Source organism: Pongo abelii, chromosome 5, assembly GCF_028885655.2.
Source record: "Pongo abelii isolate AG06213 chromosome 5, NHGRI_mPonAbe1-v2.0_pri, whole genome shotgun sequence".
Lineage (NCBI taxonomy): Eukaryota > Metazoa > Chordata > Mammalia > Primates > Hominidae > Pongo > Pongo abelii.
This window is the reverse complement of record NC_071990.2, coordinates 97,647,342-97,669,936: the sequence shown is the minus strand read 5'-3', so window position 1 is coordinate 97,669,936 and position 22,595 is coordinate 97,647,342. Positions and strand designations below refer to the sequence as shown.

General features: G+C 39.1%; 1 protein-coding gene across 2 annotated transcripts in view; it reads left to right on the top strand.

Annotated features, from left to right (window-relative positions):
• The window catches only part of GPR63 (G protein-coupled receptor 63), a 43,140-nt gene extending 31,915 nt beyond the window's left edge, over window positions 1-11,225 (top strand). For both annotated transcript variants that reach the window (XM_002817167.5, XM_054557896.2), the window contains one exon: window positions 5,464-11,225. In XM_002817167.5, the coding sequence (XP_002817213.2) occupies window positions 5,614-6,873 (1,260 nt within the window). In that variant the 5' untranslated portion in view covers window positions 5,464-5,613 and the 3' untranslated portion in view covers window positions 6,874-11,225. The remainder of the gene's footprint in view (window positions 1-5,463) is intronic.
• The last annotated feature ends 11,370 nt before the right edge of the window (window positions 11,226-22,595 follow it).

Below are 22,595 nucleotides of genomic sequence, written 5' to 3'. Positions count from 1 at the left end.
ACACAAGATCTGGTTTTTTAAAAGGGTATGGCACCAACCCCTCTCGCTCTCTTGTTCCTGCTCTCACCCTTCACCTTCCACCATGATTGTAAGCCTCCTGAAACCTCTCCAGGAGCAAATGCTGGCACCATGCTTCTCATACAGCCTGCAGAATTGTGAGACAAAATAAACCTCTGTTCCTTATAAATTGCACAGCCTCATCCTTTGGGAAAAAAGAATGTATGTGTGTGTGTGTGTATGTATATTTAAATGCCAACAAATTTATAAGAAAAAGATAACCCAGCTGAAAGATGAGCAAAGGACTTGAACAAAAACTTCAACAAAAAATATCCAAACAGCCAAAACAAAACAAACAAAAAAATGGAGAATAACTATGTAAGTTAATTATTAATTTTAGGATTTCTAAAAGTTAAACAAGAAAGGAAAATATTCTACTGTTGGCTTATCAGTAAATGTACTATTTACATAACTACATTAATACACTACTGTAATTCAGAAGCTTCAAATAAAGATTTTGATAGTACAAAGGGAAGAGAAATTAGTTGGAAATGCTGTGACAGCTAAATCTACATCTATACTTACAGGAAATCAGGAGTTAATATATATAAGTGATAAACCAAAAAGTAATTTCTTCATGTTATTTAGATATATAAAGAATAAATATATGAAAAAACCTTTAAAATAATTAAGAATGAGTACCTCTGAAAACAGGAATGGGGTGGTGAAGATTGGGACAGGGTTTGATGATCACCTTAAAACTTATATAATTATTTTTAAAATTATATGCATATTTCATGAATATTAAAATGAGTAAACAAAAAATTGATCCCACAAAACAGTGCAAATGAATTTAGTTATCTAAATATTTATCGGAATGTGTGCAAAGCATAGTGGTCGTAGGGAACAATGGGATTAATAAAATCAATGGCTGCCTTCTAGGAGAATATAGCCTTTTCAGAGAATGAAACAAGTACTTAAAGCACTCCAAAGATCACTTGAGCTTGGGAGGTCGAGGCTACAGTGAGTTGTGATTGTGCCACCACACTGCAGCCTGGGTGATAGAGTGAGATCCTGTCCCAAAAAAATAAAATAAAGCACTCCAGTGGCTGGTAAGACTAAGGAAAGAGGACCAAGAGAATACTACAACCTCCACTGACCATTCTAGCCACTGAAGCCCTATAAATGTGACATTCTGGCACACTCCAAATATAAAACACTCCACTTATATCATTAACCTGATAACCCGCATTGTTTCTGTAGATGCAATAAGAGAGAATCGTAAATCCAGTCACTTCTACCATACATGAGTTTTACAAGTACACATACATGTGGTGTGTTTGTATAAACATGTGTATTATGTATGCATATATCATGTGCACACATTCACACATAATTTAAAATTTTTCTCACTTGGAAGATTTGTTAAACATTTCCAACAAATGGCAAATAAAGACTAGTCTAGATTGGATTTAACATTAAGACTCCTGTGTAAATGTTACCAACCTAAGCTAATTTTCTGTTGCTCTCATGCTGTTACTGTCCTATTTCATTTAGAAATACAAATTGTAAGTATGAAACTTTTTAACCTATTCTTACATAAAATTCAAAGAAACTTCAGGTGACAATGATATTTGATGAGAAATGCTTAGGGGAAAGAATCTTTTAATGTAGTTACTGTGAGCATTCAAGAGCACTGCTTTGGTTATTATACTTCATGAGAAAAGGAAGAAGGCCAGGGAATATTTACATTCCAGTGAGCCAGGAGTGAAGTGAATGAAGACCACTGTACAGATACTGAGGCAAAGGCATTATTAAGCCTGTTCATGCTATTTTCCTTAGTATTTTAAATTGAAGTTATTTTCCTTAATGTTTAACTACAAAAATGCTTTTAATTTCTTTGTTAAACTCTTTATTTCTTAGAGAAATTGACCATTTATATTTAATAGGCACTGAAAAGTTGATTAGAATCTCTGTGTTCATGGGCTTGTTTGACAGTGGGTGGGCTTCTATATACAGGTGACTGGTCACCAAGCTGGCATTGTTCTTGGGCTACCATCAGATGTTAGTATCTAGAGGTTTTTCCTCTGTGGCAGTTTAGTTACAGCCTTTCAGTCTTCTGCATGGGCAATATGTGCCTGGCTTCTGGCAGTCTGAGAGCAGGATGGCAAAAGGAGCTAGGTTCTCAAATTGAATATGCATTCACTCAGTCCCACTGTTTTCAGCCTTGCACTAATATTTTTGAGTGTGGTGCTTGTCAGGTTCAGTTGTGCCACAGAGTTGGGCTACTGAAATGGAGATACATGCTTTCATGTGATTGTTCAGAGAGGAGGAGAACTAGATGTGGAGTGGGGTTCCAGTGTCTCTGATTTTCAATTTTCCAGTTTTCAGCTCTGCCTATATACTCTGTGGTAATTGGCATCCAGAAATTCTCTGGGGATCTACAGGATTATTTCAGTTTCTTCAAAGCATATTTCCCGGGAAGTATTGAGAATAAATTGTTCTCTGTTCTGGTTTCTTAAGTCAGTTACTACAACACCATTTGCTTTTTTTGCCTTAAAACATTAAAAAACATCCTGGCAAACCAGGTGAAACCCCGTCTTTACTAAAAATACAAAAAAAAAAAAAATTAGCTGGGCATGGTGGCGGGCGCTTGTAGTCCCAGCTACTCGTGAGGCTGAGGCAGGAGAATGATGTGAACCCGGGAGGTGGAGCTTGCAGTGAGCCGAGACTGTGCCACTGCACTCCAGCCTGGGTGACAGAGCGAGACTCCGTCTCAAAAAAAAAAAAAAAAAAAAAATTAGAAAAAAATTTTTATCTACTGATGTGTTTTTTATTTATACCTCTTGTCCTTTTGGTTTATATACTTTGTTTAAAAAATCCCTTTACTGTCATTTCAGTGTAATTTTCAGGATGTGGACTGTGGTCAGTCTGCATTTTTAACCAGAAATTTAGAAACCATTTATTTGCTCACCGTTTTCCTTTTAGTACCTGGCATGTAGTAGGTTCTTAAATAGATATTTGATGAAATATTGAATGAATTGTTAGAAGTTTTTATAGTTGTGGGAAGCTTTTATGGTAGAAAGATACTATGACTATGCAAATATAACAAGTTAAAAGGCATCTTTTAAATTATGGTTTTACTTTGGCTTCATCCCATTTTTTGTTTTTGTTCCTTAACATGGTCAAAGAAATGAAATATTTTAAACAGTGTGGTAGTACAGGATGGATATATGTTAGTTTACTTTGTCAAACACAATTTTAGCTGCCACATTAGGCTTAAGATACACATTTGTCTATTTATAATTTTTCTAGAGAAATTACCTCTACCTCTATGGAGGTAGACTTGTATTGAGGTTAATTTATAATTAAGCACAGCCTTTAGTCTTAATTATATGTATATTTAGGGTACTTCTGTAGAGGCTGATGGTGATTATGGTGTAAAATCTTCCAACTACCACTGCTGTCTTCCCACTGGCTCCTTTGTGGTTAATAAAGTTCAAGAGCAGCTGGCTTAGTGTGGCATCTTATCCAGGTATGTTTTGTATTATAAAGTGAATATGTGAGGATAGATAAAATCTAGTAAGGGCAAAGAAATTAAACCGTAGAAGTGAATGTAAGTAGTAAAGTTGATATTTTGAATGAATAGATCAGGATTCTTCTTTTTATAAAGGCAGCCCTGGACAATACAAGATGGGATTGTGGAGCTATAGGTATGTAGAGAGTCCCTGATTTGGCTACATTGCTAGATCTTGGGTCTTAGAAATGTGATATCCCTACCCATCATACATTAGTAAATGAATGAATGAAATTTTGACAATGACCCTTAAAATCAATGACTAGGCTGGGTGCAGTGGCTCACGCCTGTAATCCCAACACTTTGGGAGGCTGAGGCGGGTGGATCACCTGAGGTCGGGAGTTTGAGACCAGCCTGACCAACATGGAGAAACCCCATCTCTACTAAAAATACAAAATTAGCCGGGCTTGGTGGCACATACCTGTAATCCTAGGTACTCGGGAGGCTGAGGTAGGAGAATCGCTTGAACCCAGGAGGCGGAGGTTGCGGTGAGCCGAGATCACGCCATCTAGGCAACAAGAGTGAGACTCTGTCTGGAAAAAAAAAAAAAAAAAAAAAAATCAATGACTGATTCTGTCAAAATAATGAGTAAACTGCAATTTGTTTTAAACTGCTGTACATGTATGTTTTCCCAGTCTCTTAAGAGCTTATTAAAGGAATCTACCCAGAAATTCAGAGACTTCTAACTATAAAGAGGTTACCTCTCCAGTAAAGACCTACAGAAGGAAAAACCCATACCACAAAATGTGTAAGACAGCAGATAAAGAAAGTCACTTACAGAAAATTCTAGAGCTACAGAAATCTGGGTAAGAAATTGGGGGTTAGGATAAGAGAAAGGTGATATGAAACTTTTTGGAGCAAGCTAACTAAATATCTTTGTAAGTTTTCTGGAATGGATTCTTCATACCTGAATATTTTTCTAGTTATCTCTCCTTTAACATCTCTATCTTTGTTGTTTGGTTGACATATTCTGATCAAGTTGCTAACACAAAGTAAGATTGGTTTTTTAGGGAGAAGAAAATAGAGAAGATAGATGTATACATATCAGAAAAGAAAGGATGAAAGTCAGTGGACTTGGGAGAGAAGAGAGACTATGAGAAGCAAAGAGAGCTTTAGTAAAATAAAACTTTTGAAAATATTACCAAGATGTCTTAGAATTTTTCTTCTCCTCTTGAGTAAATTCTCCAGTATGGTTGGTGGTGGAACTTCTGGAAAGAAATTAAAAATGAATGAATTTTTAATTCAGAAACTAAAAATGAAAAAAATTGATGAATTAATTGGATAAATAAATAAATAGAAAGCAAGCCAAGAAAATGTTTCAGATCTTCATTGACAATTACCTAGTGCGTACTTACAAGGATGTTAGAACTAAAGTGTGTAATTGTTATGTGTGAAATAGGAAACCTGCTTTAGGTTTCTTTTGTCATCCGGTTTTGTGCTAATGTAAAATTAGAGTAAGAACTTGTACCAAGGAACTATTAATTTAAAAAAAAATAGTGCTCAAGAGAACCAGGTAATAAAAATCTGTATTAATAGTGACTGTAGAAAAGCATGAAAATTAAAATTAATGTTTAATTAAAATTAAAGGCACTGGAAATATTTTAAAAATTAACAGTAAGATTATAATTTTTGTCTTTGGGGCAGTAACACATTTTGAGATTCCTCGCACTTTTGCTTTACATATGAATGTCATGAAATTTCCACCATGGTTGACTAAAGATAAAATAACAGAACAATATTTTAGTGTTGACTACACTGGAGGCTAAAATATTTTTAAAGGGTCAAAAAGAGCAAAACTGATCCTTCATGATGAAAGGCAGCCCTGGAGTTAAATGTTATTTGCAAATCTCATTTCTCATTTACTTTTTGTGTTTTGGTTTTATTTTCAGGCAAAAGGACTCTTGTGGAAGATGGAACTCATTGTCCATTTTCCAGAATGTATTTCCAAGCCCATCAATGGAACCTGATACTGCTGTTCTGTGTTGAAATGCTTGAAGAACACCTGCATCTCTGCTTGCATCTTCCATTCAACTGAAACCATGGTCTTCTCGGCAGTGTTGACTGCGTTCCATACCGGGACATCCAACACAACATTTGTCATGTATGAAAACACCTACGTGAATATTACACTCCCTCCACCATTCCAGCATCCTGACATCAGTCCATTGCTTAGATATAGTTTTGAAACCATGGCTCCCACTGGTTTGAGTTCCTTAACAGTGAATAGTACAGCTGTGCCCACAACACCAGCAGCATTTAAGAGCCTAAACTTGCCTCTTCAGATCACCCTTTCTGCTATAATGATATTCATTCTGTTTGTGTCTTTTCTTGGGAACTTGGTTGTTTGCCTCATGGTTTACCAAAAAGCTGCCATGAGGTCTGCAATTAACATCCTCCTTGCCAGCCTAGCTTTTGCAGACATGTTGCTTGCAGTGCTGAACATGCCCTTTGCCCTGGTAACTATTCTTACTACCCGATGGATTTTTGGGAAATTCTTCTGTAGGGTATCTGCTATGTTTTTCTGGTTATTTGTGATAGAAGGAGTAGCCATCCTGCTCATCATTAGCATAGATAGGTTCCTTATTATAGTCCAGAGGCAGGATAAGCTAAACCCATATAGAGCTAAGGTTCTGATTGCAGTTTCTTGGGCAACTTCCTTTTGTGTAGCTTTTCCTTTAGCCGTAGGAAACCCCGACCTGCAGATACCTTCCCGAGCTCCCCAGTGTGTGTTTGGGTACACAACCAATCCAGGCTACCAGGCTTATGTGATTTTGATTTCTCTCATTTCTTTCTTCATACCCTTCCTGGTAATACTGTACTCATTTATGGGCATACTCAACACCCTTCGGCACAATGCCTTGAGGATCCATAGCTACCCTGAAGGTATATGCCTCAGCCAGGCCAGCAAACTGGGTCTCATGAGTCTGCAGAGGCCTTTCCAGATGAGCATTGACATGGGCTTTAAAACACGTGCCTTCACCACTATTTTGATTCTCTTTGCTGTCTTCATTGTCTGCTGGGCCCCGTTTACCACTTACAGCCTTGTGGCAACATTCAGTAAGCACTTTTACTATCAGCACAACTTTTTTGAGATTAGCACCTGGCTACTGTGGCTCTGCTACCTCAAGTCTGCATTGAATCCGCTGATCTACTACTGGAGGATTAAGAAATTCCATGATGCTTGCCTGGACATGATGCCTAAGTCCTTCAAGTTTTTGCCGCAGCTCCCTGGTCACACAAGGCGACGGATACGTCCCAGTGCTGTCTATGTGTGTGGGGAACATCGGACGGTGGTGTGAATATTGGAACTGACTGATATTTTAGGTGATGCTTGTTCTTTATTGACATTGAATTTTCTTTCTCATAGCCTTTCCACTTTATTGGTTTTTATAGGGTTTGTGTATGTATGTGTGTGAGCAGTGTAAAGAAAGAATGGTAATTATAGTTCTGTTACCAAGAATAAACAATAGGAAAGTGATTACACATATTACCTCCAGGGTTCAGTAGAAATCCTCAATTTAGGGTGAGGAGATTTTTTTTGTTTTTGGGTTTTTTCCTTGATTGATTTTGTTTTCATAGTGGGAATCAGGATTGTGCTTTATTGAGCCTGCAGTTACATTGAATTGTAGGCGTTTCATGTGCTGCTAAGGTATGCTTAATTGAGTTTATCAAGACTTTTTTTTTTCTGGAAGACACTGCTGCTTTTTACCATCACATTGGAGCCAAACATCTCAATCAATATATATTTAGTTTTATTTTAAAAACAAACCCAAGAAGGTTAGAGACATTTTAAAGGTCATTACTGTTTACTTTGGTGCACTTTAAGAGACAACGTACAAATTAATTTAGTCTTATTTTTCAGAATTGTTTTTATACATGATATGTGCTTTAGGAAATGTGCATTATCATTTATGGGAAGATAGTTTTAAGAAATGTTTTATCTGCATGTACAGTTGTAAAAGAGAGAACATAAAATGTAGAAATTTTTCTAAGCACAATAGCAACTCTTCAGAGCAATAGCGCAAAATCTAGGAGACAGGATCCTTGCAAATTTAAAAGGTGAATGTAGTGAGGGGGATGGCAAGTGGCCGGTGCAGGCTGTGGTGATTCCTTTTACTCAAGGGTTTTTGTGGAGTACTGGGAGAAGGGGTTGATATTTATGGACACCTATGTGTCAGGTACTGTGCATCATTTTATCCTTACAGGATGTTGTGAGGTAGGTATTATTGTTTCCATTTTTACAGGTGAAGAAAGCAGGTCTCAGAGGGACTAAATTCCTGCCCAAGGTTAGTGGTAGAGCTGGGATCCAAAAATCTGTCAGAATCCTGAGGCTGCGCTGTTCCACTGTGCCACGCAGACAGTTCATTCAGTTTAGATGTCAACATAGTCAAGAGGGAACTCTATGCATCCTTTAATTTTTTAGACTGTGATGTTCTTTTTAAAAATTAGCCTTTATTTTCTAACTACCAAAAGAAATATGAAAGCATTACAGAAACTGGAAAATAGAAAAGAAAAAATAAAATCACTTACAACCACTTTTTGTTTTTTGGAGTCTCGCTTTGCCGCCCAGGCTGGAGTGCAGTGGTGTGATCATGGCTCGTTGTAGCCTCAACCTCCCAGGCTCAGGTAATCCTCCTGTCTCAGCCTCCTGAATAGCTGGAACCACACACACACATGCACACACACTTGTGTGCCACCACACCCAGCTAATTTTTTGTATTTTCTTTTGTAAAGACAAGGTTTCACCATGTTGCCCAGGCTGGTGTCAGAGTCCTGAGCTCAAACAATCTGCTTGCCTTGGCCTCCCAAAATGTTGGGATTACAGGCGTGAGCCACCACACCTGACCTATAACCACTTTTTAATGTGAGACTTAAAAATCTTACATAAATAAGGCTATGAAGCAAAACCAGTGATTTTTTTTGTTTTTGATTTGCAAAACAAGTGACTGACAATTATTGAGAAATTAAAGATAGCTATGTGTAGGTCTTGCCCCTGAGAGTTTGGAGGTTTCCAGTTGTCCACTTGTGTTAGTTCTAAGTGTTCCAGGCAGAATAGTATTGTTGCCCCAATGCTTGCCCAAACTCTAGCAGAGCTGGAGTTTGTGAACGTGCTCAGTTGTGTGTCTCCTACAAAGAGGGGAAAATGAACCCTGGTCTGAGCCTAGAACAAGTTTTAATAGGGCATGTCTGACATTTCAAATTATTTTTCTCTTGCCGACAGTCTGCCCCCAGGTGCATCTAGGGCCTTGGTCAGCTTCTCTGTTACCAGTGGCTCACTTTATAAAACAGCCCACAGGGATAAGGGCTGAAAGTATAGCCACTTGGCTACATCATTGACTAATGAGTAAGTTAACTGTGGATTTATAGCATCTTTTCAGGATGTTAGTGCTTTGTGAGCCAGTGGAAAAAATAAGCTTCTATTTCTTCATTTGTAAAACCCGAGAGTTGGATTAGATAAATCTCTAACGTGCTGTCCAACTCAAATGTGCTTTCCTCCATACTAGGGTATAGATTTTTGAAGAGCCTAGCTGACTTCAGCATCACCTCACCCTTTGGTCTCCAGTATTACTTCTTCACATTTTACTTCATTAGCTATTTCTTAATATTAAATGTCTGAAGAGTGTGGCACTGTATTAGGAGTTGGGGCATTGAAAGGTTGATGACATCATGAAATATCTGGGAAACCCTGCTCTTAAGGAAATTGCACCAATGTTGGAACTCATTGTCCAGTTAAAGAGCTCTTTGGGGACTCAAGCATATTATTCAACATGTTGTTTTGGGATTATCTTCAAATGATAGTCACCTACCTCTTTCATTTCTAATTTTTATTCACAGGTAAAATTGTTCTAGTCCATAGGGATTCTATAGGACATAAGCACTGTAGTAGATACTAGTAGCATGTTGAAGTGTATTATGCTCTCCATTTTCCATATAAACTAGATTTCAAGCAGATATTGATAAGGACATTTTTTATTAGACTTTTCTCTGAGGAAAGTCAGCATGATCTGTATTCATCTTACATATTGGTAGGTCATAAAGACTCCTTTTTGGCTGGAGCTGAAACTGAGCTTTGTTTTTTTTTTTGTTCCTGTTTTATGGGCAGTCTTTAGGTACTTTCATGCTGCTTAATAGGCAGTGCCTCATTTGGTGAGAGCTCTGGAGTGCCTGCCGAGACGCTCCCTGTTTGTGAACAAAGATTATGAAGGGGTCTTTGTGAGAATTCAGCAACAACACTGAACAGCAGTTCTTTTTACACTGGATTATCTTGATCTGATGAGAGTTTGCAAATCATTTTGAACATTTTTATTATGTATACATTGTGAAAGCTTTAAAAATAAGTACTATGGAGCACCTTTGAGAAACGTAGGTGCAAAATCATGTTGCCTATTCCCCCATATTTTCTTGAGGCAGGGAAAGATACCACTACTAATTCTCACTGCTGACAGGCATAATCAGAAATGGTTTTTTGTTTGCCTGTTTTTCCTTCTGTCTAGTAAGAAGTATGAAAGAGATAACGAAATATTTGTGGTCAAAAGAAAGATGCAAGAGAAATTCCAAATAGTGTGGAGTAACGTTATTTAAACTTTTAATACATGTTTAAGCATCCCCAAGGGAGCTTCTTAACAGTACAGATTCCTGGGCCCCCAGAGGGTCTGTGGTTGAGTCCAGGAATGTGCATTTTTATTTTATTGAGCACTCTGCCTGACTCTGGCTCAGGTAGTCCCTGGGAAACTCTTCAGGAAACATTCCTGTAGAAAATATATCTATTTAAATATTGTCTGTTTTATCCCACAATGTTTGTTTCGTGTTGCAAGCCGTTATCTTCTAGGCATGGATAATCCACATTGAGAGGAAAATCCACACAACATTGTGCCTGATTTGCTGCCACCTGTGTTTGTGCTGGATCTTGCCAGTGTTAGCTTTATTTTCTTTCAACTGGCAAAATTCTGATAAAGCATATAGCTTCACAGTAGAGCAAAATGGGTGACTTAATTGAAAGTCATGACTTTCAGCAGTCTAATTATGCTCATTTTATTTTCTTCTAGAGAGGTGTCTTTATTGTATGTAATTCCCTGAAGAATGTAAAGATTTATCTAATTCCTATTGCTCTGCCAGTTGTGTTCAATGCAAGCATTGAGGTAAAATAAAAATAACCTTTTTAATCTGTGTATTTCTGTTGCCCACAAAGATATTTAATTTTTTTCTTGATCTTTGTTTTTATGTGAAAATATTTACATATGTATCATTTCTGTATATATCACAGAAAAGTTTCCACTTGCTTGACATTTTATTCTACAATGATTTTTAGTTTAAGTTTAAAGAATGGCTACATTCAGATTTATTTTCACAACTATAGTCCTGCTAAACTGCCTTCATTGAAAACTCAGTTTTTATGATAAAAAATATCAAAGCACAAGTTTGTTATTGGAGATAAATTATACATTTCTTAGATATCTATTGGTACTAGACCTTTGTAATTAAAATTAATTTATTTTACAATAGTAACTGACCTGTATGGAAAAAAAAACAACCTTGAATTATGGGTTCTAACATTTAAATATCAAAAAATATGGTTATTTGTGCATATTCTTATTACAACCAAGAAAAGAGCTCCTGATAAGAAAATAAATAAATATTTAACATTTCTAAAGTGGAGTTTTTTTTTAAAAAAGGACTACTGCATTTCATTTAGAAAAGTTTATCATGAATAATAATTTCTGTTAAAAGCTGAATTTAGCTTCAAATTCTGCTTCCTTTGGGTTCTTATTTTCAAATTAGACCTCAAGGCCTGTGTGCATATAACTATATTCTAGTTTTACAAGTTCTCAGAGTAGTTCAAGATGAAATGACAAAAAAACTAGTAGTATAGTCAAAAACTGTTGAGTTATAAAGCTGTTAAACAGCTTTAAGAAATTCTGTCTAGGAAAGTGATGAAGATTTTACTGCTGAATTATTTAAAATTAGATTGTCAGTTTGGCAAAGCAGTGATAATGTCTGCTTCTATTTTGATGAAATGATTTCATACTGCATTTCCATTTCTAAAAGCAAAGGCCTTTCTGTACTTATAAATCCATAGGAAACATCGTTTATTTGTATATAAGAGTTTCAGTTTTGTGCCAGTTAAACATGAGGGTTTTAAGTCACAAAAGAAGGTTGATTTACAAAAGCAGGTTGTTATTGAATTTACATTCGATGTTTCCTTCTGACACAAAAAGGTAAGAAAGACACAGCAAAATAAATATTAAAGCAACATGTTGAATTAAAAGAATATTCACATCTACTATAAGAATAATGAACCCCAAGTACTTTTAAAGAATTTGAAAGCATTTATAGTTACAACAGTATTCTAAGTGTGAAAGTACAATAATAGTACCAATAATAACAGATGCCATATTTTGGCCACTAATTGTGGTCAAATACACCTTCAATCTATTTAATGCACAGTGTTTCCCCTTTTCTAGCCGAGGTAACTGTTCCCAAGAGGTTAAGTACATTTTTTCAGGAATAGCTAGGATTCACATCTAGGCCACCTTCCTCTATTATTCTCTGATAACTGAACCAAGCCCCTAGTGAGAGGAGCTTATAAATGTCATAGTGAATGAGTATTACTCTTAATGCATCAGATAATCAGCAGCAAAATCTGTATTCCAAGATGTGGATATTAATGCTAAACTGAGATTGGTTTAGTCTTGGTTTTAAGTTGTGAACTGTATTTGGCTAAGTCATAAATAAGACTCTTAGGCTGACTGGAGCCCTGAGAGCCTGGGACACACCATCTGTAATGTCATGGAACATTCACAGAACCTGCTGACTGCAGCAGAAATATTGGAGCACCCAGCCACTTTCCTCAGATCACATGGATCCCAGAACTCCTTTTGAATAGACTCTCACCCTGGTGCATAATTGGGGTTCCATTATGTACTAATTTGTCTGAAATACTGGGGGTTATCTGTAGTAGCCAAGAATGAGAGAAAGGAGCTGGAGGTGATGAAAGTCTGGCAAGGCTGGGTGGGGCCTAAATGTTGAAGGAGGCAGTGTGAGACTTTGCTGATCACTGCTCTCTCCTGTACCCTACCCTTGCTGGAGCCATCTGCGTAGGTGTTCTGGGGACGGAAAACCCCAAGAATAAAGAAGAACTGCCAAGGACTCCAGCAGTTCCACAGAGGAAAACTCCTGTGAAAGAGCTCACCCTGAGAAGTGGTGATTTCCTCCACCAGACTGAGCCCCTTGAGCCAGTAAGCAATGTTTTGCTTACTGCTGCATCCCCAGTGTTGAGTCAGAGCTGTGCCATGGTGCGCACTCAATTAATATTGTTAGCAGACATTGTTTTTTTGTTTTTGTTTTTTTTTTAGACAATGACTAAGGAGAAAACCGATGTTCAGAAGAGATCGGTGTTTGGGGATCAGAATGATATTGGCATCTTCATATATAAACTGACTCAGTGGGACTTCTCTGCGTGTCATTAAGTGTCTTATCTCTGGCCAGGCGTGGTGGCTCACACCTGTAATACCTGCAGCTGGGAGGCTGAGGCAAGCAGATTGCTTGAGCCCAGGAGTTTGAGACCAGCCTGGCCAACATGGTGAAACCCTGTCTCTACTAAAATGCAAAAATTAGCTGGGCGTGGTGGCACATGCCTGTAATCCCAGCTACTTGGGAGGCTGAGACATGAGAATCGCTTGAACCCGGGAGGCGGAGGTTGCAGTGAGCTGAGATGGCACCACTGCACTCCAGTTTGGGTGACTGAGCAAGACTCTGTCTAAACAAAACAAAACAAAACAAAACTATCTGTTATATATATAAATACAGTAACACCCATCAGTTTGGAATTTAGGATAACTAGGCACTGGTTTGTAGATAGTTTATGTAAGGTTGATTAAACCAACTAATAATATAAATTGTTACTGGAACATATTTAACTGTCAAAGATAAATCAGATAGTACTGAGCATGAAGTTGGGGCCCTTTGGGTCCCCACACCAGCTTTGAAATTCTTGCTGTGTCACCAAACTTTCAACATGTCATAAAATGGCAGTATTTTAAGATACTCTGAAACTCATAATTGTTACAAAAATTAGAATTGCTTAATCAATTGAGTAATTTGTATAAAAAACTGTCCCAAAAAACTGTGGTACTGTAATTTTTTAGATATATTTGAAAATAATGAGACAGAATATTTTTAAATTATGTAATTTATCATCTGTTCTATGACAGAACCTCCATTAGAGGTTTTTGGATACATTACGCCCTAATAAGCAGACAAGGAACTAGTTCTGGGGCAATTAAATGACCAGACCAAATTTTTGCAGCAGTTAGAAGACAGAGGCCGGGCGCGGTGGCTCACACCTGTAATCCCACCACTTTGAGAGGCCAAGGCGGGTGGATCACGAGGTCAGGAGATCGAGAACATCCTGGCTAACACGGTGAAACTCCGTCTCTACTAAAAATACAAAAAATTAGCCGGGTGTGGTGGCGGGTGCCTGTAGTCCCAGCTACTCGGGAGGCTGAGGCAGGAGAATGGCGTGAACCCGGGAAGCGGAGCGTGCAGTGAGCCGAGATTGCGCCACTGCACTCCAGCCTGGGCGACAGAGCAAGACTCCGTCTCAAAAAAAAAAAAAAAAAAAAAAAAAGACAGAGCTGGGATTCAAACCAGACTCCCCAACTCCCAACTTTAGAGCTGTTTCCCACTTCACTTGAGTCAGTGAGATATTTACTGTCAGAAAGGAAAGGGCTGAATAGTGAGGTTGCAAGCCTTGGAAGAACCTGTTATCAAGTAAGAAGAGGCCAGACAAATGATTCTGGAAAATATCTTCATCTAATAGGTACGTTTTTACTAATAGAAGCAATAATAATGGAACTTTTATAATATTTTATATAAAATAACAATTTTTTAAGGAGTTCATCTACTCCGCCTGGACTTAAACTTCTGAGGGGACCTAAGCTGGCCTTCCATAGCCCACCTGCTCTGGTAAGTATTGCTATCACTTTTACTGGACTTAAACTGGAAGAACTCTTTGTTCATGGATGGTGGGAGTCCTTGGGAAGCTGTCAGCCAGAGATACCTTTCTGTACTTACCTCCTGTCTGTGGACTCATCTCATTAGCAAGGTAATTGCAAATGGCACAGAAGACATTTCTCTCTGACAGGAGAGAAAAAAGGATTTTTCTTAACAATTTCCTCAAAGGTAATCTCAAAAGCTATGATTAACCTAGAATGCAAGACATCACTGTATGTGAATCTGTGTGAAGGCTGCTATTGCCAAGCAATGGGTTCTATTTAATTTCTCCTCAGGGCAAAAGCCTTCTCATGAAAACAAATATACAGTAAAACAAGATGCATACTGAAGGGAAATATAGAAATGTAATCTAACAGAGATGTGATGCCAGCCACCTCTTCCACACCCCCCCACCCAAGACTTCTCATGTAGACCTAGATCTTTATTTCTAACCCCACCTTTCTCCTTTAATTACACTTTGTCTCCTACTAGATGCTAAGCTCCCTGAGGGCAGGGCACTAGGCTTGTTCCTGGTTTCCCCAGCATCTACCATGGTGGCTCACAGAGAACAGTACCCTCTCAAAGTCTGGAAGTGGACCTTTTGATAATAGAATCTTGCTGGTAAAAACTAGGATGGACTTCTCCAAGCCAAATAAGTTCTAGGTAGCAAGAACTGAGATCAACGCCCATGTCTGCAGTCTCTGGTGACTCACCTACTATTCTAACCTGCTTCCTGGACTTAAGAGAGAAAGTAATCTTGGGGTTTTCTTATACCATCTAGGCAAGTTTGGAGATTAATATGTAGAGTGAATAAGATTGCTAATTTGTACTTGCTAAATCTGGCAGCCCTGAATACTGAACATATGTATATATTTTTTTGGCCCTATGTTTTACAATTCACGTCATGCAGGAGGTCCTCCATTTCACTTATTTATAAGGTGGCCCTGTGACTGCATCTTGTGGTCTCGACTAAATATGCTGGGGCTCAGGCTCTTCACAGGGTAGAGGGAGAACATGACTTATGATGCAGCTGAAGAGTGCACATGCAGATGGACTAATAACAACTGCATGTAAGGTGTGTTTCTGTGACTATTTTGGGTAATCGGAATGAATGATGATGGGGATATGGACAAGTCATATTCCATGACCAGCTCCGTCATGGAGATTTGGATTGGGAAAAGTTTTCTGTTGATGGAATTAGATATACATATGTCGAATGCCATTTTGAACACTTGCAACAGATCTTCAGAGTTTAAATCACTTTCACCACAGTTTTGGCAGGACTGTGAACACATTTTTTTTCAGTTGTTCTTCCTGATGGGAGCTATAAATAGCTTTGAGGAAGGATATAATTATCCCAAAGTAGAAGCTAAAGATAAAAAATCTGCTTGAGATTTTTTAAGGAACATTTAATAGTTATTATTATGTAACATTTATTAAGTATGCTCACTGTGCTCATTGTCTTTCCCAGAAGAAACTGGGAATAAAAAGTCAATCCAAGATGTGACATGTATAAATAGACTAAAAGGTACATACATTAACGTGGTGCCAGAACAAACAGTTGGCTTAATAAAAAAAGAAAATTTAGAGGAACAAAAAGGCAGCCAAATCGGTCTACTATTGTATAGAAGTGTGGAAAACTTAAAATTTAGTAACAAATCTTTGAAACACTGACCATTTAAAACAAAGATGGATAGTCTGTAAAAACAGGGAACATTGGCCGGGTGCAGTGGCTCATGCCTATAGTCCTAGCACTTTGGGAGGCCGAGGTGGGCAGATTGCCTGAGCTCAGGAGTTCCAGACCAGCCTGGGCAATGTGGTGAAACTCCATCTCTACTAAAATACAACAAATTAGCCAGGCGTGGCAGCGTGTGCCTGTAGTCCCAGCTACTTGGGAGGCTGAGACAGGAGAATTGCTTAAACCCGGAAGATAGAGGTTGCAGTGAGCCAAGATTGCACCACTGCACTCCAGCATGGGTGATAGTGCGAGACTCCGTCTCCAAAAAATCCCCAAAAAAGGCAGAAAACATTATGGTACGTGCATGGGGTGGGGGTGGGTAATGCTGTGTTTTTGGCAACTAGCTCAGACTTTTACATATAAAAGGTGTTTACTTTGCTTAATGAATAAGTTCTAAAATATGTAAATACTAAACAAAGGTTCAATGTTGGTTGAAGCAAGGTAAGTGTTATAAATAATAATTTCGGTTGTCAGTTCCTGGTTAAGACTCTTATTGCTGTTTAAAGCCCATAAAGTCCGCAACCAAATAATTATATTAATGGAAGTCATTTATTTGACGCCTGCTAGGTGATGCAAATACTTTATGTAATCGCCAGTCCTTATAATGACTCTGGGAGGTAGATATTATTTATAAATCTTTAAAGCTTCAAGTGGTTAATTGGATTTTAAGAGGTTACAGGACTCATAAAGTGGAAGTACTGTTACCAAAACACCAGGGGTTCCTTCTAAGTCCTGCTGCACACTACGGAGAAAGCCAGTCACTGAGACGAATATCACCAGGGAAGAAGGCTTCTAGTGTTGCAGCCAAGAATGGGAGATCAATCTGAAATCTGTCTCCACAAGTGACTAAAATTAGGGGTTTATATAGTGGGGAAGAAATGGAACTCCACATGGGAAAACAGGAATTGGAGAAGAGGGTAAGGAAGAGGAGTCGGTTAACAGGCAGCAAGTGGTTGGTTAGACAATCATGACAGGTGTTGGGTCTGACATCTCGTTGTCCAGATGCAGTGACTGATTGGAAACTTTCAGTTTCTTGACATTGTCTGGGAGGCCTGATGGTTGGTTTCCTGAGAAAGGAACTCGGATAAGACAATGCAAGTTTCTCAAGTTTTAAGACTGCAAGGGTCAATTTCTAGGTTTTTTCAAAAGAAACCATAAGCATCAGTTATATGGGACAGTTGGGCTGGTTTCAGAACAAGAATTTAAACCTGTGTCTGTATGGACACTGAAACTCATGTGTTTTTTACATTGTAATACTGCCTCTTACCTGTACTTTTTTGTTTCCTTCACTTTATTCTTTCCTCATTCATGAAGGATTTTCCTTTAGAATCTGATTGTCCCAATCAACCTAGCTTGGGCCTCCTGACTCATCCTGTTGCCTCTGGCCCTGCTCAGCTTGTCCTCAACTCCTCCATGGTCAGCTGGCTCTAAGCTTGGTGATTGGTCTACATTATTCATCACTTCTTCATCTCAGTATATACCAGGTTCAGCATTACTACTCAGTGCTAGTAATTTGCAGCAGTGCCACCCCACAATTTCTGACATAGGTAAAACATGCATATCCACATTGTGGCCTAAAGTAATGTGTTTCTCATTTGCAAGCAAGAGACACAAGAAATGAATTCAAGATCCCTATTAAGCATTATCGGCCCTTATATCTTCAGAGAAGGTCTGAGTGTAGGGCAGAAATCTAGGCAGGTCAAGCAGGCAAGCAGCTTCTGGAGGCCAGTGCAACAGAAGACTTTTGAGATCTAAATAATACAAACAATGGTAGTTTCTTTGTGCTAGGTTATTCCTGGGAAAATTTTCAGACATGGTGACCATCAGAAAGGCAGAAAAGATTTAGGTAGTGAGGAGGGACTCAGGCTGGTGAAGTTCCTACTCAGGTCTTTGTTAACTAAATGCCAAATACCTCCTTTCTCAGGAATGCTAGCTTGACCATGGGATCTCAGGAGATCTGGAGGCCCGTGGCTCTGGTCATGGAGTCCTGATTCTTAGAAGCAGAGCCTCATGGAAATTTGACCCTTTCTGTAGCCTGGGTGCTTATCTGGGTGCTTTCAATATAATTCCCAAAGTGGCTGACATAGTACTATTGATGTTAGAAGGGTTAGGAGTAACACTAGAGTAAAAACAGCAGTTCCTTCCTCTTCTGGAAAGGAAACCATTACCCACAAGGGTATACTCAGCAATCATGCTTATGACAAAAATTAAAATCTGGAACATGGGATATGGTGAGGGCTAGGAAGTGAACCATGAAAATACTGTCACTGTGGGACAGGTTATAATATAGCTTTTCAAATACTGTCTTGACCTAGTTTGGGGGCCCTGGTTAGAGGCTGGCCAGTTGCCCTTCTTGAGCAGCTGATTAAGTCCATATCCACAAACACCTTCCCTATCAAGCTTTTATTCCCTAAGTCAGCCATATACCCCACCTACCCTAATTCCCCCAGTCAGACACTAGGAACAGCCCTTAAGCTCCAGAGCTTTCTGGATTAGTCACACTAACCAATCCCAAGTCTGCATACCCTGCCTCACCCCTGAGCAATGCACAATAGAAGCTTCAGCCCACAGTTCCCCTTCTCTTTCTGCCCTGTGACAGATCCCAGTATAGCCTCCTATGGCGTAACATGTACTCTTTCTTGGGAACTGTTAGTAGCATAAACTATCTTTTCAATGGCACTCATCTCCTGATGTGTTGGCCTTACCACACAGAAATAATAATAAAATCTATTACAACACAAGTGCACACCAAGGGTAGATGAGAGAATTTGGGAAATGACCCAAGAATTTATAAACCTTAAGAAATGAACTTTACAATAATGATGCCAGTGTGTAAAGGCCTCAGGAAGTTAATGGGGTGCAGAGCTGGCTTAAAGGTAGGGGCTGAAGTTATCTGGTTTTACATAGTTCTTTTATGCCTTCAGATCTCTCTCTATTGTCATTTGAAGAAAATAGACCTTTGTTGCCCTCACATCTCCTCTGCCCTTGTTCTATATACCATGTGCTCTGATTGTCTTCATGCTCTGCAACTTGACTGGCCCACCGGCATCCTGGCTAAAGTCTTACTACTTAATCTCTTGTGAATGACTTCCTCCATTGACTCTGACTTTTGGGGCTATTTTTCTAGCAGTTAGTTTTGCTTCCTTCTTAAAGGAATTAAAATTCTCTCTCTAGCCATGCTTCCTCAGGCTGCCTGGGTAATCATTGGTCCAAACATTATTCTGGGTGTATTACCCTGACCCCACAAATGTGACATGAAAATCAATCTGTGTATTCATTAAAGTAGTGATAGTTTTTGTGTCAATAAACCCCTCAAATCAATAGCTTAATATAAGAATAGTTGATTTCATTTTCATGTAACAATCCAATTCAAAAGTCCCCAGTTGGCTCCAAGCAATCACCCAGGAATCCTTCTATGGGAAGCTCTAGTATCTTCAGCATGCAGATTCTAATGTATTCCAATATACAGCTAGTATTCCAATATACAGCTGTATTCCAATATAAAGCCAGTGATAAAAGAGATACCAGGCCTGGACACCTGGAAGATTTTTATGGCCAAACTTGAATATGGCCTCCATCACTTTCACAAATATTTCCGTGGATAGAAGTTGGTTATGTGGATGCACCTTCCTGCAGTGGAGGCAGAAATATGGTCTAGCTTGTGTGCCCCAGATGAAAAGGAAATGAGTTTTGGTGAAAACAAAGTCATTTCTGCACAGTAGAGCCAACAGTGGCCACTTTGTTTGTGGCCACAGCATCCCAAAGAGAGAAAACCTTCAGCTGAGACTGTGGGTTTCCCTCACTGTTTGATAGTAGCCCAGGAGAGTTAGCCCGTGTACAGCTCCAGCTTCCATTTTCAGACCCATGCCAAAAAGATTTCCTCTGACACAGTCTAAGTCCTTAACTTCCTTATGGCATTGATGAGCTCTGTATCCCAGGCTGTGAAATTTATGGATGAGGCAGAATGACTGACAGTCTTGATATCCTGGCTGAGAAGAGAGGCAAACAGATGAACAATCCCACACTCATGACCAAACCAACTTTCCCCAGATCAGCATGAGGATTTCTCACAGTATTTCAGGCCATGTTAGGCCATCCCAGCCTGGCACTAAGTGCCTTCACACCCATCTGCCACCTTTACCAGGGCATCAGTTAATGTGTTGCTGTATCTTGAAGTTCTGGTTGCTGGCACAGGCTTTATTCAGGGTCAATGAGAATCAGAGTGTTTGACACCAGGAAAGCTTTCCAGACATGTCTATGATTTGTTACTCTAGGCCACAAAGTCAGCTGTCTGTGTATAGGAGGTCAACTGACCAGCCAGCCATATCTTCTCATTGGCGGAGGGCTGAACATAAACTATGTGAGTGGAGGAAGAATGCTGCTGCCATATGATAGCACAATCAGTGGGTACATTTACAATTACATCCTAGGGAAACCAGCTGCTTCTGTAAATATTCCCCTCTGTCTATTCAAGGTGCCCTTTATCTGATGATTTGTAAATGCTGTAGTCTGCTCTAGTAAGTGCAACTGCTAGTTTTCTTCTTCTTTTTACTAGCTCATTCTTTTCTTCTTGTCTTCTTCCCTCTTATAACTATTCCAATAAGGCAATGAACACTGGGTGCTCATAGAATCCAGGCAGGCTGGACACAGTCCCAGAGAATAGTAGTTGGAGAAAATCCTGTCCTCCGGGTCCTGGTGCATAGGTCCAGCTACTTTGTTTAAGTCTGAGTAAACACCACTGATTACCACTGATGGATGCACACTAGGATAGGGCTTATGGCTCAGAAATGTTTGGGTGGAGGATCACATGGAACTAGTACTGGAGGTCAACTGTGATAAACAGGCATCCATATAAAAGTGCACCTTAAACAATCTTATGTGTCTCATGGGCCCTCACATACTTGTAAATGAGATTTTCCCATCTTCTGAGCTCATTTCTTAATTCTTCCATTTATGATTTCATTTTACTCCCAGGATCTGATGCTTGGCTCTAAATGTGTTGTATTTTCTTGACTATAATTCAAATTATGCCTCTGAGATCGTGGTTGCAAGTTTCCTGGGAAGATATTTGACCTGGCCCAAGATTTCCTCCAGATTCCTGTACACGTCCCAGACCTTAATCTGCAGTTCTCCTTCTGAGGCTCCCTGGGATTCAGGAACTAGGATTAGTTAGAAAAGACCATTTGCATCAATGGGACAAATTCTCAATGAAGTAAATGTCCTAAGTTGTCTGTATCTCAGGTTCTTTTACTGCTAAAGTACTATATTCCAAATATTTGTTTGTGTGTGTTTAGTAAATAGTTGGATAATCCCTATTCTGCTTTCTGGAAGGTTTTCTCTTGTCCATTGCTATCCATGGCTATACCTCAGATGGGTATTGGAGAGAGTGAGCCTTCCAAGAGTTATCCCTAAGGAGTCTACTTTGGGTTAGTAAAATTTCAGTGTTCTGGGAGTTAATTTAGAGCTCAAGCAAAGCAACTTCTTTATCAATTAATGAGGGCTCCTACCCACAGCCTCCCTTTCTATTCCCTGAGTTCCAAGGGCTAGTAACTAAAGGTCATACATTATGTCAAGACATAGTTCTTGACTTGTGAAACTGGGCATGGCAATTTCAATCTCTTAAGCAGCTGGCCTTGCCTTTGTCTCAGGCATTGGCTCACATACTTCCCCTCAACTGAATGGCTTCTGCCTAGAGATAAAATCAAGCAACAGCTGCGGTAGGAGTCACCAATAATTCTCCTCTTGCCCCTAGGCTCCATCCTAGCTTCTTCTTTGCAATTAGGTGAGTTAAATTTGTCAGTCCTGGGGTGCATAACTGCAGATAGTTGAGGGGGAACACATCCCAATTTCCTCCCTGGGGATGACTTCTTCCCAGCTTTCTGGCATGTTTGTTAAATGACAGCATAGTGTGCCATTTTCTACCCCAGGTTTCATTTCATTGGATTTTCAGCCACCTCAGATTGTAGACCCTCAACAGAAATGGTCTCTACTAGCATATTTGTAATTTTCCTTCTTTTCTCTTTTCAAATGGGCCAATTTCAATCTAAATCCAATATTTTCTTGGTAGGACCTTACTGAAGGCCATAACAAGTAACACTCTGAACTCCCATTTGTTTTCCTGTCAAGTCTTGTATTGAGGAAGCTTCAGGAAGCACATGGTCTCAGTCCCAAGATACAAGTAAATATTTCGCTACTCCTTAGCAAGGATTGCCAGCTTCCCTGCCCAAGACAGAAAGTCCTTGTTATTTTCATCACGACTTTGCCAATTCCATCTTTTTAATTCATCTCTTA